The sequence below is a fragment of the Alligator mississippiensis genome, chromosome 3 (genome assembly GCF_030867095.1).
Source record: "Alligator mississippiensis isolate rAllMis1 chromosome 3, rAllMis1, whole genome shotgun sequence".
Taxonomy (NCBI): Eukaryota; Metazoa; Chordata; order Crocodylia; family Alligatoridae; genus Alligator; species Alligator mississippiensis.
Window position 1 is genome coordinate 61,772,236 of NC_081826.1, and position 17,213 is coordinate 61,789,448.

At 38.7% G+C, this 17,213-nt stretch overlaps 1 protein-coding gene across 4 annotated transcripts in view; it reads right to left on the minus strand.

The window, feature by feature from the left end:
- Positions 1–628: 628 nt before the first annotated feature.
- Positions 629–17,213, minus strand: part of SULF1 (sulfatase 1) — a 175,868-nt gene continuing 159,283 nt past the window's right edge. For 3 of the 4 annotated variants that reach the window (XM_059723992.1, XM_019498559.2, XM_059723990.1), the window contains 7 exons: positions 15,270–15,366; positions 15,086–15,180; positions 14,027–14,092; positions 13,366–13,538; positions 11,905–12,047; positions 11,675–11,798; positions 629–3,077 (listed from right to left, as the gene is read on the minus strand). In XM_059723992.1, the coding sequence (XP_059579975.1) occupies positions 2,245–3,077; positions 11,675–11,798; positions 11,905–12,047; positions 13,366–13,538; positions 14,027–14,092; positions 15,086–15,180; positions 15,270–15,366 (1,531 nt within the window). In that variant the 3' untranslated portion in view covers positions 629–2,244. Of the gene's footprint in view, positions 3,078–10,702; positions 10,737–11,674; positions 11,799–11,904; positions 12,048–13,365; positions 13,539–14,026; positions 14,093–15,085; positions 15,181–15,269; positions 15,367–17,213 lie in introns of all 4 variants that reach the window. The other variant, XM_014606809.3, reaches the window with a different exon arrangement.

The following is a 17,213-nucleotide window of genomic DNA, read 5'->3' on the forward strand; positions in this document are numbered from 1 at the left end:
CCACCAGTCAAAACAGCAGGATCTCAAGCCTGGGACTCAACCCAAGCTCTGAAAGATGAGCCTACTACACAGCTTTCTTTTCTGAAGAGAGTCCTAGCTGCAATACGAGCGTAGATTTCCCCATACCCAGCCTATAGCCCATATGTAAGGTGCTCTTCTGGGAGGCAAGAATTGTGGGTTTGACTCAAGAGGGAAAACAATCCTACTGTACTTCATGAGCAAGTGCTGTAAAGACTGGGCTAGGAGCAGGAATATCAGCCCCACATCCTCTGCTTGCGACTGCTTTAAAGGTCCCAGTCCATTTATCCATAGAAAGGGAATAGATGGTTATCCCCTTGAGCTCAGGACAGTGGATTAAGCATGCAGGTTGCTTCATTTGCTTACAATGGAAATAATGGTTTGATGGATTGGGAACTACATTATTTGCAATATTTACTAAGCAAGTAATACATTGTTCATAACCATGAGGAATGGTTTTAAGTAGCAGTTTCCTTATGCAAAGTATTATATAGGTTTATTACCAATTGTCTAATTGTGATTCGAATAAAACAATAAACAAAATTAAGCTAAAATTATAACATTTAAATTTACTATAAAAACTGGATGATGTTTCTCTCTCTGAAGCAGGTAAAGTAAAACACTTTTTATTTCAAGAAATATTGCTTCTAGACTTTCCTGAAGTCAGAATTGTTCTATAAAAGTATCACAGAAATATTATACAAGATTTAAAAAGACAGTTTGTGTCCTAGTAACTTGAATTCTATTTACAAATAGCATCATTCATGACCATAAATACGTTTGTTCTGTCATTCAGCCCATGACACATACAACAGATAAACAGCTAGTTAATTAACATATTTACAGAGTCCATCATAAAGGTTGCTTTTTAAAATTATTAAAATCCTACTAAAAGAATTTTAAAAAGGTCAGCTTAGACAAAGCAAAAGAATATAAACTTATCCCACAATGCTTGCAATAGACTAAAAGAAGCACCCATTATGCTAAACAACACGTAACATAAGAAACTTTCTTTGTGAATTGGACATGGTGGAATTGTGTGCGTGTGAGGTAATCCTTTTTTATTTTTATTTTTTTTTAATAATGTAAAAAAAAAACTAAGAGGATGTTAAGTTTTCAACAGTAACTCGTTTTTAAAGTCAATTCTGAAATATATTTTCTAAAATTAAATGTTTGGTAAAATCCAAAAAAGCTTTATAACACATTACAAGAACAACAGACTCCAGACTACTGTTCTGACCCCATGTGCCTTTTGTATCAAAATATATCAATCTAATATGATTTTACACTTCCCTTTAATGCCTGTTTAAAAAAAAATTAAAAAGATAATATTTTCAGAAAAAAGATATTGTGCAGACTAATAAATCTAATAGGATGAAAAACATATTCTACTCATGTAAACCTTGAAGAAATCAGCAAAAAAAAATTAGAACATTCAGGGATTTTCAACACTGATGATACCAACATAGGAGAAAATAAGCCAAGTTGAAAATAAATCCTCCTACTCAAAACATTCATTAGCCATATCTTTCTGAGAGTAAATTTCAGTAAATCAAAGTAACAAAACATGCAATATTTTCTGTTTAAATAATATTCAATTTGTTTTCACAATCCACACTGAATAACTTTTTCCTGGTAACCTAGTATTTCACAATTACACCAGACAATAAACTAATTAAGAACATGTAAAGTATCAGATTAATAAATGGTATGGCATACAGATTATAAAAGTGCAATATCATTTTACTCAAAAGTGTGACATTAAGAAATTCCAGTGGTTAAAAATAATTTATCAAAAATACATTATGCAGACAGTTTGAGTGAAGTGAGACAATCATTTATGGTGGGATGTTTCAGAAAGAAAGACATGATTCAATGATCTTGTTTTAAGAAAATCATGGTTAGCTTACAAAATCTATGCATCACTGCACTATAAACTTAATACTGTGTCTTTTTTTAACACTGTGGAAATCTATTTTCCCAGTTTTGAAAAGCTAGTGTGAAAGTGCATGTGTGTATGTATATATGAAATACACACGCACACACACAGAGGCACTCACGTGCGCGCGCACACACACACGCACACACACACACACACACACAGTTGGGCTCACTTTAACTGCAAAATGTATCTACAATAAACATGGAATGTCAGTTGTCATGATTACCTTTATTAATTTGCCATTAAAAAAAATCAAGAGAACTTCATACGGTTCATAATTTGATCTAATCTAGGGAGAGTGCAGATGAGGCACTGACTTCTACATTTATGATTTGCGATGTCTCCCCTGAAAAATTAGGTTCTATATTTTCCAAAGTAGTTTCCATTTTCTGAGACCTGATAGAGGGATCCCTGATGGATACACTTATAGCCTGGTGTACAATGGCTTCACCAGACCTCACAGGAAAATAGATCTGCTCTTCAAAAACGTCTTCCATAGGGCCACCGCCATCCTCAGGTGAGTCTTTCTGAAGCATGCTAATGGGCTGTAAAATGAAACTATGTCTGGACTCCAGCTCCATTAGATCATTTCCACTGAAATCTATTTCAAAATTGTCTGACTCTTTACCTTCCATCCATTTTTCAGCTTGATTATTTCTCCAGTGTGTTGCGTTCAAACGACTTTTGTCAGGGATATCATTATTTAATTCAAGTTTCCTCTCTTGACTTAAAATGACTGCGCTCAAAGATAGGGCTTCAAAGTCAGTTAGCACAACAGGCCGTAATTCTTCTGCAGTCAGACCACTTGATTCCTCGTCTGACTCAGCAGAGGTCATTTCCAGCAAGGTACATTGTGTAGGCGACTTGTCCAGGTAACCACTGTTTTGAGTGGTTTTATTCTTGTCTGTTTTATTTTGCTTATCATAACTGTTCAGCAGTGCAAACATTCTATCTAAATCCTTCAAGTAATTAGTCCAGTCCTCCAGACTAAGTCTATAGTTGTATCTGTATTCATATAAACTTTCATTCACACTGTACAAATCTTCCAGTCCTTGCCAGTTGACGTCCTCAGTGAAATTTGGCAGGTTAACCTTCCCATCCATCCCATAATTCTCCTCTGTTAAAAGAAATAAACAAAGTCTAATGGTGATCACCAAATAAGGAAAGCATGGAGCTTCCACATGCCTTTCCTTGCTGTTCAAGCGTGCTGAAATGCACTAGCCATTAACAATGTACATAGTTATTGGGTAATACTCGCCATGCTTTTCACATCTTAGTAATTCGCATAGAAAGGCCAAATACTGGTAGACACGTACATGACTCCTGCTGAGCTGAACATACAAATTCTGCCTTCTCTATTCCTACATAACCAGAGTCAAGTCAATGGAATTGCATGGGTGTAACAAGAACACTCAGACCAAAACAGAATGATGTGCCTGCAGTCCTGACATTACAAATACAGAGAAAAATTGTTCTAATAAACAACCAATTAGCTTTTCACAATTGTCACACATTATTTTACACAATTATTCTCACTGCACTATGGAGGAAACAAACAGATATATGTAGGCCCAATTCTGCAAGCTTCCAGTGAGCAGTCCTCCCATGAAGCCAGTGGGATCCACTGCATGACCTGGTCTTTAGGCTGTCTGCATTCGTCAGCTATCTCAAGGGTTTGTTTTTTTTAAGCAGTGGCTGTTAGAGAAGATTTTGTATTGTATTACTACTACTACTATTATGTAAATGCACACTTCTGCTTATAGGAGTTCACAGATGAAACAGCTTCATAAAAATAACCCCTCAGGACTAATTTAGTTATAGGACCTTAGTTTTATCTAGGCAGTTATCAATCAATAGATCAATTTAGGAAAAAGAACTCAATGTTCAACTTCAGAACCACAACTCCTTAGTCTGAGGATGGGTTGGGGGTATTGCATATTCTCTTTTTTTAATTTACAAGATACAAAACTGATTTATCCAGTAATATGAGGGTACAGGATAGCACTGACACCCATGAAAAGCTTGCCTGAATGAGAAGCATACATATGAGTGTAATTCAGATGGATTTTATATTAGCACATTCAGAAAAAAAAGAAAAACCTTAAGGAAATCTCTGAAAGGTTCCAGATGTGATCAAAGTCCCTAGAATATTTACTCACTCTAAAATAGCTAACATTGTGAAGGTAGTTTAAAGCTTGTTTCATAACAAAGACCACTGGTTGTCAATGTTAATTCAAGAAATTTATCTCAAATGCATAATAGTACAGCTCCATTTTTAACACAGGAACTACTGATACTGAACACATTTTCCATGCTTTGTTACAATCAATGAGGGCCAGAAGTTGAAATCTGCAATGAGTGGGCATGTTTCAATCTTAGAAGGAAATATATTGGGTGTTCTAGTAGGTTAGAAATCCTTGTACTTTACTCCCATTCTAAAATGTTTGCACCGATCCTCTTTGGGAACAGAGGAACCACATTTCAGCTTCAATCTAAGGTCGGGCAGGAGTTAGGGTTAGGGTGAGGAGATTTCCAGGTGGTTTCTCTTCTCTTTGCACTGCTTGACGGGTATACAGAGAGGTCTTTATCGTTCCCTTCCCTTATTGTGGGCAGAATTGCTATCAAATTAATTAAAGAAGTATTTTGTTAAGGAAAAACTGCAATGCTTTTCCATTAAATCCTGTGTAGAGGAATGAAGAGTTACACAAAAACATCCAAAAGTTTTATGGCAGTGAATAGTTCAGAGTACGTCATGGTAGTTACCATCTTTACTGTGGGAAAAATAAGATTTCAACAGGAAAAACAGCCTGGTGAATTAATGTTTTTAGGAAAGTTATGACATAAATTTTAATTATTTTGTGGCCAAGTACACAGTATGTTTCTCTGTATTTTAATTATTTTGCTTTGTTTCCTTCAGGTAATTGCAGTCTGAAACTCTTAAGTATACTTGATAAGTCAGGGAGTCTTATAGGTCATACTCTGGTTCTTTGCTAATTGGAATACCCCATACCAACATAACAGTGTGGCAGTAGCCACTATTGCCACCAGCACAGGAAAGTATATTCCCCTTATTTCCTATAAAATGATTCAGACAAAACTCCAGAAACTGGACTTTGTGCTAAGAATGAATTTCATCCCTAAAGCACAAGCAACTTTTCAAAAAAACCATCCACTGATACCAACTTTGTAACTCAGTCTTTTCTCTCTCCCTATATAGTTTAACCCAGGGGTGCTCACCCCTCAGCTTGTGGGCAAGATCTGGCCTGTGTACCCATGTCATCCACTGCACAGGGCTCTTGCAGGCCTGGAAACTTTGTGGAAGTGCAGTGACAGCATTAATTGCTGCTTTTCTTCTGCCAACTTTCCAGATCTGTGGAGAGCAGGCCTGTGAGCCAGATAATGTGACTCTGCATGCCAGATCATGTCGGTGAATGGCTGGATCCAGGCGAATGAGGTTGGGCCAGTGCATGGCCAGATCTAGGTATGTAGGGTTAGATTAGCATGCTAGATTGCACCCACAGGCCAACCCTGTGTGGGATCTGGCTTGCAGACTGGGCCTACATCACTCATCCAGCCCACAGAACTAGAATGGTGGGCTCCACTGGCTTAATCAAATGACCCCCAAACAGCTAGGGCCAACAGAACAGCTAGGACCAACTGCTGACCCTGACATTTCTCAGGGATCGCCATGAACCTTCCACCTAGGAAAGGGGGTTTCCTCAAAACATCCCCTTCATTTATGCCCATCCCCTTCAAGCAACCTCACACCTGATCCTGTGGTTCTATCTTTACCATACCTCCTCCCAACCTGGGAGAGGAACTCTCCCTTACACCTACCATTTGGGTGTGTCTCCATCTCTTTTTCTGGTCCCTCCTGTCCTCACCTGTTATAGTTATCTTCTATTGTGTAGGGGACATCATGTATGGCTTGTTGGATTACATGGCACGGGAGAGACCACCAGTGCTGCCTGTAGCTGGGGGTTTTCCCACCCAGTGGACAGGTCTTTGAATGCAAGTCCTGGTGCAATCCATACATCAGCTTTTTGGATACTTGTTACAGTGTCACAGACCACATGGTCAACCTTAAACTCTGTTTATCCAGCTACAGAGCCTACACCAGCACTACCTCTGTTTGTTGTAGTTTGGGTTCACTTAGTTTTTGCTAATTTATTACATGGCAAGCTTATAAGAATACCGGCCCGTCAGTTACATGTGTCCTTCTTGGAATTTTGTGAAAAAGGATAAGAAAAACCCAGTGGCAAAACACTCACCAACATCATGTATGTCTAGAAATGTCACCCAGAGAGATCTATTTTCCCAGTAACATTCTGATGATGTTTTTGGGTATTTAAAAAAAATTTTTTTTTAGGGGAGAGGGGCCTAGTGAGGGTAATAGAAGGGAGGTATCATTAATGAGTATTACTCATATAACTCTCCCATGTATCAAATGAAGTACAGATGATACAATATTTACATTTTTTTCTATGCAATTCAAGCAGCATATCTGTAATTTTATCAGTGATTTAACCTCCAAACCATCTTCTGTTCTGAGCAATATATAGAGAAATAAACTGATATGATATTCCACATTCCCAACAAAGTCTCATTTCAGGGCCATGATGGATTCTGAATTTATCATTTTAATGTGATCCAGAAAGGATTTGTTTTGTTTTTTAATATAAGTACAAAGAAGCTTCCATACAAGTTTAAAAATAAGTAAGCAATGCTAGTTTCCCAGAACTGATTATCAAGTGATTGGTTGAATTAGTTATTTCACAACCCAACTCAATTTCACAACTGAACAAGCTTGGTTCTATATGAAGAAAATAAAGTGAAGAGGGAAAAGATAGAAAAATGTTTCCCTTGGAATAAAAAAAAAACCTTACATAAGCATGAGGAAGGTAAGCACTGACAATTTGTATAACATAGAGGTGTTTCTTTCTCAGAATTTCTCACAATTATCAGATCCATACTGGACCCAATGTAGAAAACTGGCTGCCAAAGTTTCACAAACAAGCACACACACCTTTGGATGCTTTACTCGCACATTACTTGAGCTTCTCTGCATTTAGCTTTATACCATGAAAGTCCCATGACAATCTGTAGCTCAGTTTTCTCAAAGTTTCCTTAAGGATCTGGAACCCTTTCCCCCTTTAGAAGAAAAATGTACATCAGAGTTCCTTAGGCAGCTCTGACAGTCTCAGCCTGTAGGCATAGCTCATGCTAATTGAGAAGCTACTTATCTTGTGAAGTTCTGCCCTTCCATTGGGCATATGATATGAAGATCCCCTAAGGGTGCTTCCTGAGCACATCCGTGGCTAGAAATTGACCTTTATTCTTCATTCTTTCCACAAGTGTTTAATAAACTTAACTGACACAGAAGCCTACAGCCCCAGTGCAGGTTGTACTGGATGAAAATAAGCACATTTAGTTCTGTACTGAATTATAAACTAAAGAATTTTTAAAACACCAACACACCCAAGCTGGACTATTAAACAGGACTTTATAAGTCTAAGGACTATTTTAAGTGACTTAGTGTGGCGGTGAGGTGCCCCCACAGGCTCTCAAGGGAGAGAGTAAAGAGCCCGCGGACCCCAAACCCTGAGCGCAAGCCCCCAGAGGGGCATACGTACCTCATGGAGAGCAGCGGGAGCAGGAGCTGCGTTCGCGGACGTAGCCACGCAAACCGGCATTACGCCGGCTGTGGCATCAGCTGTTTCCAGCGAGGGGAACAGCTGAGCCAATCCCAGTGGCCGTATCGGCCGCTGCGGGAAGATTTAAAAACCCCTTCGGAGTGGGGACGGGTGAGAGCCGGAGACAGAGAGCACAGGCTGGCAGCTCGTGAGGCGAGCTCCGGCACGGGGAGGAAGCAACCCAGCCTATGAGGCTCCAGCAGGCAGCCCAGAGAAATGCTTTAAGCCTTCTGCGGGAGGCAGAGCAGGAGGCAGACAAGCAGGTCAAGCAGGAGCACCCTTTCAGCCACCTGAAGAGGCTTACACCCAGGAGGCAAGGGAGCTCCCTGCTTGCGGTAGGAGAGAGGAGGCAGCTGAGAATCTGAGAGGGAGGTGGAATAAGGGGGATACCCCTACAGCTCCTCCTGACTCAGAGGAATATTTTCTATAAGAAAAGAAATCTCCCCCACGAAGGAAGGGAGAGCGACTGGAACCTGGGGAAACGGTCTGACGCCGTCATACGGGGCCAGGAAAACATCTCTAACGCAGCACCCATTGGCTGGCGTGTGGATGGGGTGTAGGGAAGGCAGAGCCCTGTGGAACATCACGTCAGACGACCGTGAGTACCACCGTCTATTGGGAAGCCCATCCAAGCAAGGATCTCCACTGTAGACCCCTCTTAGACTGCATTTAACATCCAAGTCGTGGCAGGCAAGTTGAGGGGAGGGGCAACACCCTGATAGACTAAGCGGTGAGAGGGGCGCAAGCTCCACAAGCAGCATGGAGCTACCTCTTTTTTAACCTGCTTAATTCCTGTGAAGATTTGGTAAATATATGATCAGTTCCTCTTCGATGTTTCTTTCAAAGTTTACTAAGACATAATTACAGTTTCTTTGACAAATGTCACATTTTCATAGGGAGAAGTGTGAACCAAAACTTTGAACTTAAACACACTTGAACTTTGGGGAACTTCAGGTCCCAAAAGTAGTTGGGAAACCTCAGTTCTACTGCACTGAGTAGCATTGTTTTAGTTATACTATACCATTATATTTAACAATAAAATAATATTTAAATGTCTCACTATCAGAGATTAAAATTATTTTTTTCATTAAACTCTGTGATGAGATATATTTTAATGATGTTTGTTCCATATAATGTCATACAATCCTACAATAAAAAATGCCATTTCTGTTAGATGTTGTTAAGAGCAGTAACAAGAAATGTTTGGAAGAAAATCAACATATAAAACACTTAAAAGGCTAATTTAAAGCATACCAAAACCAAGAATCTTATTTTACCTTCCTAGCAAATAACTAGCTCCTACTGGGCTTTAATCAGAAATGCAAACAATTATGAAATAACTAAAGGTTTCACAGGACAGTTCATTGCCACAGGAGGTAGTGGAGGCAGACAGTATAGCCAAGTCTAAAAAGGGACTAGATAAATTCTTGGATGATAGATCTATTAATGGCTATTGGACAGAATAGTTTGAGATGTTTCCTCTGGCTTCTCTAAAACAACAATGAACAATGGTAGGTGCCAGAGAGAGTACTGAATATGGGATAGATCATTCTAGAGTTATGCAGTTTAGTGCTCTCCCTCTATAGCATCCATTTATGCCAATGTGGGAGACAGAATACTGGGCTAGACAGAACAGTGGTCTGACCTAAGATGGCACTTCTTACGTTCTTTTCTCTTTCAGTCATGGAACTACAACTTTGGGAAAAATATAAAATTGGCTTTGTAGGAGATTTACAAAGCAATACAATATATTTTAATTATTACCCAACTACTATGTTTGATGCAGAGAGAGAACAATAAGGCCCTCTTTTGTTTCCACTGTAAAATAGATCATTAATACATCTGTGTCCTGTAGGAGCCTGATTTTCTCCCCCACCCTGAATTCGATATAAATCAGGGCTATATAGCTTATTTTAGGTGATATATTTCAGGTGACAGGCCAGATCTGGACTGTGGGGCATCTCACAGGCTAGATGATCTAACTCTGCTGGGAAGGCAAGAGGCAGAAGCATTAAGCCCTGCATGCTGATAGTGCTGCTACTGCTAGCCCTACTGCTGAAAGGCATCTTGACCCAGAAATTTGGCAGCAGGGCAACCAGCACCCATGAGGTTAATGTCACCACTAAAAGGTATCTCCAGTGGGGAAGCTCAACATACATCTGTAATGGGGCATTAATGTATATGGGGCATAAATGCATCTGTAATGGGGCAGTAGTGGCATTAACCCCTTGGGTGCTGGCCCCATGGACATGACAGTTCTGGCAGCTGTGGCGATTTATGCTGTTGCTGCTTGTCCCCCACTGCAAAATTTTTGGCCCTGTGAGCCATGATTTAACTTCTTGTGGGCTGCATGCAGCCCATGAACTACTAATTGGGCAGTCTTGGTGTATATCAAAAGTAACACCAAGAAAAGTAAATGGGGCTACAAAGGCATAAAATTAATGTAAAGTGGGAGAAGAACTGAGTATAGACTGATGCTATAACACCACCTTTCTTAGTGCCTATGTCCCTTAGGAAAACTGTTTTTCTGACCCTGTTTTCCCTATGGATGTAGGTACTGTAAACGTAACCCTAACCCCAGTTCAAGTGCTGGAGACCTTCTGCAATGGCAACTAAAGTCAGGGGAAAGATTCCAACTGACCTCAGTGAATGTTTAATTTGTCGCTTAGAGTACATACAACCCAAACAGCATATTTAATGACACTGGTTTCACATGTAAAATGTAGTCTTCCTAAACAAAAAAGTGTACGCTTTTATTGCATATTTTATTGTATTGTCCCAATATAAGGTAAGCATTTAAGAAACACAGACATGGAATAATTTAAATGAGCTTCATGAAGTCTTGTTGTGATAATGAGCAAAGTTAAATGCAGAATGGCAGCGCTAAAAACCAATGGCCAAGTTCAGTGTAGACTATTATTAGAAAATGCATGCACCAAAAGCTCTATGCTGTGTGCAACATGGCAGGATACAGACATTAGTCGAAATGGACTGGATCATGCAATTATTTGGAAAGAAGCTGCTGAGGAGAATAAAAAAGTATGGATACCTGTGTGGATCATAGCTTCCTCCATCTTTATTTCCTGATATAGGAAAATACAAGAGTAACTTTTGTTAGTGTTTAGAACTTGTAAAACCACTCACAATGTAGTTTTCCATGCACAGCATCTAATTCCTAAAAAGAAATGTACCGTGTTAAATACAGACAGAACTGCAGTCCAACAAAGGGTTCCTGAAAGCTTTGGATATAGAACTGAAAAATGGGTGATTTTCAAAAAACAAAATCCCCAATTATAAATTATAAATGAAGACAATGTTTCATAGAAAAAAAAAGAAAAAATAAAGAAGTGATTGTGTAAAATATGAAGAAGGGAATATTCCTGCAAAAAGCGTAATTTTTTAGTCAACCAAAATTAATTCTAAATTATCAATATATAAATATAGCTCATTATTTTATTCAGAAATATTTGTAAAGGGTGGTTTAGAGCTTACTCTCCTTAAAAAGTGAGGGGATGTACTGATTAGAGTTCTGCAACTAAGTTTTTAGTTGCAATGTAGAAGTTGTAGTTGATCACACAGACAGACAGGAACATGAACATAAAATAGCTTTAACACTTCATATGCTCTCTGCCCAGCAGGGATACTATAAGAAAGCAAATTACTAAACATAATTAATCCTGTAAGAGAGAATGGATTAATGTCCTACAAAATGGCCATGAATATTAATAAGCAAGGTCTGCCTGAACATCTACTATTGTTTAGAGTAATGCCAGGATAATCTTTCTTCTCAATACTTTGTATTGTCTATCCATAGTAACCTTTAGAAACTTACAATCAAGACTTAAAGATTTTTTATAGCTATGAAACTATTCTGGATAGTGTGTTCTCATACCTCTGTATGCAATATTAGTAGATGTGCAAGGATTTCATGAAGAAAGACTTAATGGATCCACTTATTGATTAAGGAAACAAACATAGCTCTAAAATATAAATGATCTGTTCTTTCTTTCTTCTTTTTTACCTGATTCAAGTCCTTTAGGTCGTGGACTGCACTGCTTGTAACCTTGACAACTTCTCAGTTCCATTAGCTGTACATGTAACTGATTCAAAATGCCTCTTTCCACAGTATGTACTGTATTTGTCAGCTGGGCAGAGGAAGCAGAACGATGGAAAAAGAAAGCATTTGTTAACTGGAGTGCAAAGATACAGAAGGCTAGTGCTGAACAGTTGGTAACATGGAAACAGATTTACCTGGTAAGGATCGGTGTTCATATCAAAATATTCCAAGAATCCAGTTGCAAACTCACAGAAGAGAAAATTGTGGGTTTCATTAACTGTTCGCAAACACCAGTAAGTATTGTTGTTTGAGCTTGTGCAAGCACAAAAGGAGCCCACTGTAATAGGAAAAAAATCCCCATTAATTTTAGAAGAATAAGATGACAAAGAAATATCTCTTCAGTTGGTGAATCTTGGATGATTTGACACACTATTTACTTGATTCTCTTGAAAATTCTTTAACTTTTAAAAAGTTAAAAGGTATTAAAAAATAAAGAACCAACCCCCTCCCTCCGCCCACTGCCCCCCCCCCAAAAAAACCCCAAAACAACCCATACCTATGAACACACATTTTAAAAAGCATGGATTGGAAATAAACAGAAGGTAAAAATCCTATAAATTAAAACCCCTAAGGTAAAAATCCTACAATTAATTCTGCTTTGACTTCAAATGACAGAAACTGATTTCATGGGAGTTGGGAGGGGAGAGGTAGCAGGGAAACTTATATAAGGCTTATAAAATACCATAAAAAATCTGGATTCCCCAAGTAAACCCTCCACTTTCTACCAGCTATTCTCATTCTCGCCCCCCACCCCCCGCCCTCCCCTCCCCCTGTCTCTCTCATCCTTTGACTACAGACACTTCCATCCCTCACCACCCTGTCTCTCACATATTGACCACCTCAATTTACATTTTAACTGACTGGCTTTCTTGCATACATACTGGCTTCTGGCTGCTTTACCACTCCATCCAAGAAGAACACAGACCGTCTGCAGATGCTTCCTCAGTCTGATGAAGGGTGTTTGTGCCCAAAAGCTTGCTAAGAAGAATTTTTCCAACTATTTGAGTTGGTCTAATAAAAGATATTGGATTTACCCAAAGAACCTGGCCTGCCTATGTCCTTAGACCAACATGGCTACAACCTACATCAATAAAAAATCTTGACCGCAGTTTTTCACAAGTGAGACATCAAAATTTGACCAGTGCTATTGTAAGGAATAATGAGCAATTAATGGACATAAGGCCTTGGAAAAAATGGAGCATATATATTTTTTCTTATTACAATTATAAAACCACGTATTTAGAAGTCCCCCCAAACATTTAGATAGCTTAATCTACAAGAGGTGACACAAAACTAAATAGCTGATGGACAGGTCTTCTTTATTTTTCTATAGTGGTTAGCACAGTCAGACCCTGAACTTGACTGGGGCTTCGAAGTGATACAGCATAATAAAGAGATAATAGAAGCAAGAATTACAAATGCAGCTCTTCATAAATTTATTTGAACAGCCTTTCTGCATTTTGTAGCAGCAACATAAGTACTTATTTTTCAAATAATGCCCATAGTGTCTGAGATGGTTAGAAATTATATCTCCACACATGAGAGGATGACCCTCATTAATGTCTACATGTGAAGATAATAAGAAAGGTTCTCACAGTTCCAAAATGGTGCTGTCTGCCAGTGGTTATTATCATGGGTAAAACATGTGAGTCCAGGAAGGCTGCATTCATCTCCTTTCTTCTGGCGCTTCTTCCCTTTTCTCTCTTTCTTTCTCCTGCGGTTTTCCTTGAATAACTGAATTTTACTGTCCACCTCTTGTACTGCTTCTCTGTTGAAAAGGAAAGCAATTTGTAGTTCACAAAGAATAATTTCTATTTGTTTAAAAAGAGATTTAACAATTATGATTTTTATCTGAGGTTTTAAAAGGCTGCATCATGGAAACCATTTACATGAGAGGGAAGATAATTAACACCTCTCTCAAAATTTACTAGAGGGAGTTATGGCACAATGGTTTCTTCTGTAAGTTTGATAAATGCTGTATTAAGTATTGTATCTAAGGGTAATGGGACCCTACAAGGCATCAGTCAGTCAGTCAGTCTGTCCTTCAAATGATTAATTCCATTGGAATTTTGCTGTTATTTTTAATTTCAGAATCACTTTCCCGAATTTCTGAGGGTTCAGCTCCCAAGCTTTCAGTACTGCTATCTTTCAGTATTCTTGCTGCCCAGGAGCTGGTGTTTATGACTGATTTATTTCTGACGTTCCCCAATTACTGAAAAGCTACATAATATTAGAGTGGAAAAGCATTACACCTACTTGAATGGATGAAGGTGACTCTTCAGTTTCTCCTGAGCCTTCACCCCTTTCTCTTTGTTGTAATAGCTATGAGCAACATTATGAAAAAAGGTTAAATTTTATGAAGTCATGGAAAACAGAATTTATTTTTTGTATTCAAAGCTAAATTGAAATATGCCATCTGTTTAAGTGTTGAGCTGAAAATGATCTTTTATGTTGTTTTATTGAAATAGTAGCAGTACTAGTGTTTGCATGACGACACACAGTACTTTCTCTTTCACAGTACCCCTCCCCCCCAAATATGAACATAAGGAAAAAAAGTTTTTTCCAGATTCATGGCTAGAGCTGAGTGTTTTCATTGACACACCACGCTACAGGGTGGCTGACAGCTTCTCTGTCTGTCTGGAAACAGGAGGGGGTGCAGTCTAGTGTTAACCCTGTCACAGTCTCTCTCAACTTGTGGTGGGTGCCACCTCACTACTACACGTCCCCCATACCCTTGCCAAACCTTGCTAAAACCTGCCAAAACCAGTGCCAATTTCAGAGTGGCTATGAAAGTGTTAACACTGAGTGCCCCCTCCCGGGTCTTGGCAGAGATAGAGAAGCTGGCAATAATCTAATCTTGTATCACAGCATATCCTTCTATGCCTTCATGCAGTGAAATTCTAGCAAAGAAAATCAGCTTCCTCACTTAAGACCAGCAACCCAATTTTGGAGGGCTTATTTTTGGGGAAAAAAGGCGTATGCCATATGCAAGTAAGTACAGTATTAGTATATACTGTACTGCTAGAGATGGGTTCAAATATGTAACCATAGACACTCAATGTTAAATACAGCTCTGAGTCTTAATTTCATTCATACTGGTTTCTTCATATATAATGAAATTAAATAAAATCCCAGATCCAACAGTTTTGACAATTTTTGGATCAGAATACAAACTTTGCTCTTTTGTTTTGGACACTAAGCTTACAGAGGCTAATAAAGAACATTTATACCAAGGTTAAATCTTTTCCACTGTAAAAAAGTAATGAGTCTGCTAAATTAATAACACAAGCAGTGCTGCAGGTGATTTTTTTTTACCTCTGTTTACTACAATCACATTCATCAGGTTTCCTTCTTTTCAGGTGTCCTCGCACTTCTCTTAAATTTTTAATTTTATCTTGGAGAGCTTCAATCTGCAAAGTATATTTATAATCAGAGTTACACAGTGATGACATAAATGTTAAGAGTCTTCATTCAGAATAGATTTGGAAACAGCTCAAACCTCCTTGTCAATGTAGGCCTTGTGGTCCTTCCAGGCTCTGGCTGATTGGTATAATTCCCTCTCACAGTGGATAGTGTCATTTGGAAGAATAAAACACCTACGAATATAAGTATTAGCAGTCATTCAACAAATAATGAATACAAAGATCAATACCTTTCCTTTTGACCATCCACCTCTTCATTCTTCTTCCAGTCTCTTTTCCGGCCCTCCCACTCTGCCCTCCCTCAAGGTTTTCCAGTGGTACTCTGTCCTCTACCAAGTAATAAAACAAATTCAACAATGACACCCCGAGGCTCGTGTTGGTTTAATAGTCCAAATAACTGCTTCCATCTGTTTTCACTCCGGCACAAAGAAAACGTGTTCAAGGCAAGAGCTCTATGCCTGCTGTGTTGAAATTTAACAATATTACCATGTCAGGCGTACTCAGTTCAGTCAAAAAAATAAACCAAAACAACCCCCTCAGATATCTAAATACTCTGTTAGCCAGATTTGCCATGGCCTATTTAGACACCAGCTTCAGGGAAGAAGATTCCTTTTTTATCTTGCCACAGTACCATGAGTCCAATTCCAAGTGCACAAAAAAGGTAAGACTGAGACATGCCTGCCAATTACATGACACTTAATTTATCATGTTACTGAAAAAGAGTTCAAATAAGTGGTAAAAATATGAATAGTTGGGTAATAAAGTGCCTAATTGATGTACAGCTGTTCAGGAAAATGTCTCTAAGCAAAGAAAAACAGCATGCTGAGGGATAGAATGAGAGAGAAAAATCTTCAGGCTATTATCTTCTCACAGTCCGTTTTACTAATTGTTTCAGAAGGCACCATAAAGCCTCAGAGAGGCACACGTTTTTGCAGGTAACAGCCTACTTCATCAGATGCTGATTGTCACACAGAGCTTCCTTAACTATGCATTACTGAAAATTTAAGGGCACACCATCACCTGTCCTGCTCTGATCTGATACCACTATCTTTTCTTTTTTTAATTTTTGCTTGAGTCACACAGGTACAGAGCAGAGACAGAAGAGATTACTTACTGCTCCATCCCTGACCATAGTAGGTTAGCTCTCTATAGTAGAGCTGGTTTGGAATTTTCTACAGAGATATTTTGTTTGTTGGAAAACACTGATCTGTTCAAATTGAAACAGTTTGTGAGAAAAGGTCAGTTTTAATAATTTCCCAATTTCAAAGTTAATAAAAAGTTTGGGGACTGTGCAAATTATCTGGCATTTTCCAAAGAAAAAATAATTGCTAGTTTGAAATGAACTTTTTATTATGAAATATAGTAAAAAGGTTAAAACATAAACATTGGATTTAAAATGTTTTATTAAGCCTATCAAAAATATTTTCAGATGCAAAGTTTGCAAAAAATATTCAAGGTTTTTCTTTTTTGTAGTCTGATTCAGAAAAGGCATTAAACTTTGACATCTGAAAAACTCTCCTAGGTTGGGAAAACTATTCCAGCTCAGTTCTGCTCAATTGTACGTTCAACTGGGCCTTCTATAAAAAGCAAGCGAAACCAATTGTAAATAAGTTTAACCAGCTTTATATAAAAGGAAGTGTAGATTTGAACTTTATAAACTGGAGATGCACAGTATAAGCTTTTGTAAGCTTATAAATCAGAAGCAGTAAGCCCATTGCTTATGAAAGCTGATGCTATATGCCTCTGATTTAGTTAATCTATAGCAGGGATGGACAAAATGGTGGATCCAGCCAGTGGCCACCCCCCATTCCCCAGGTGCCCTGCCTGAGTTGCTATGGTTGGTTTCCATGGAGACCCCAGAAGCAGGGTCATGACAGTGCGGGGCTAGGGTTTCCATGGAGACTGGCCCCAGCAGCACTAGCTGGGCACATGGCTGGGCAGGGAACTCCTCCAGGATTGGGGCTGGGATCTTGCAGTGGTGACAATGTAGTCTGGGGGCATGTAGGCAGTGGATCACAGTT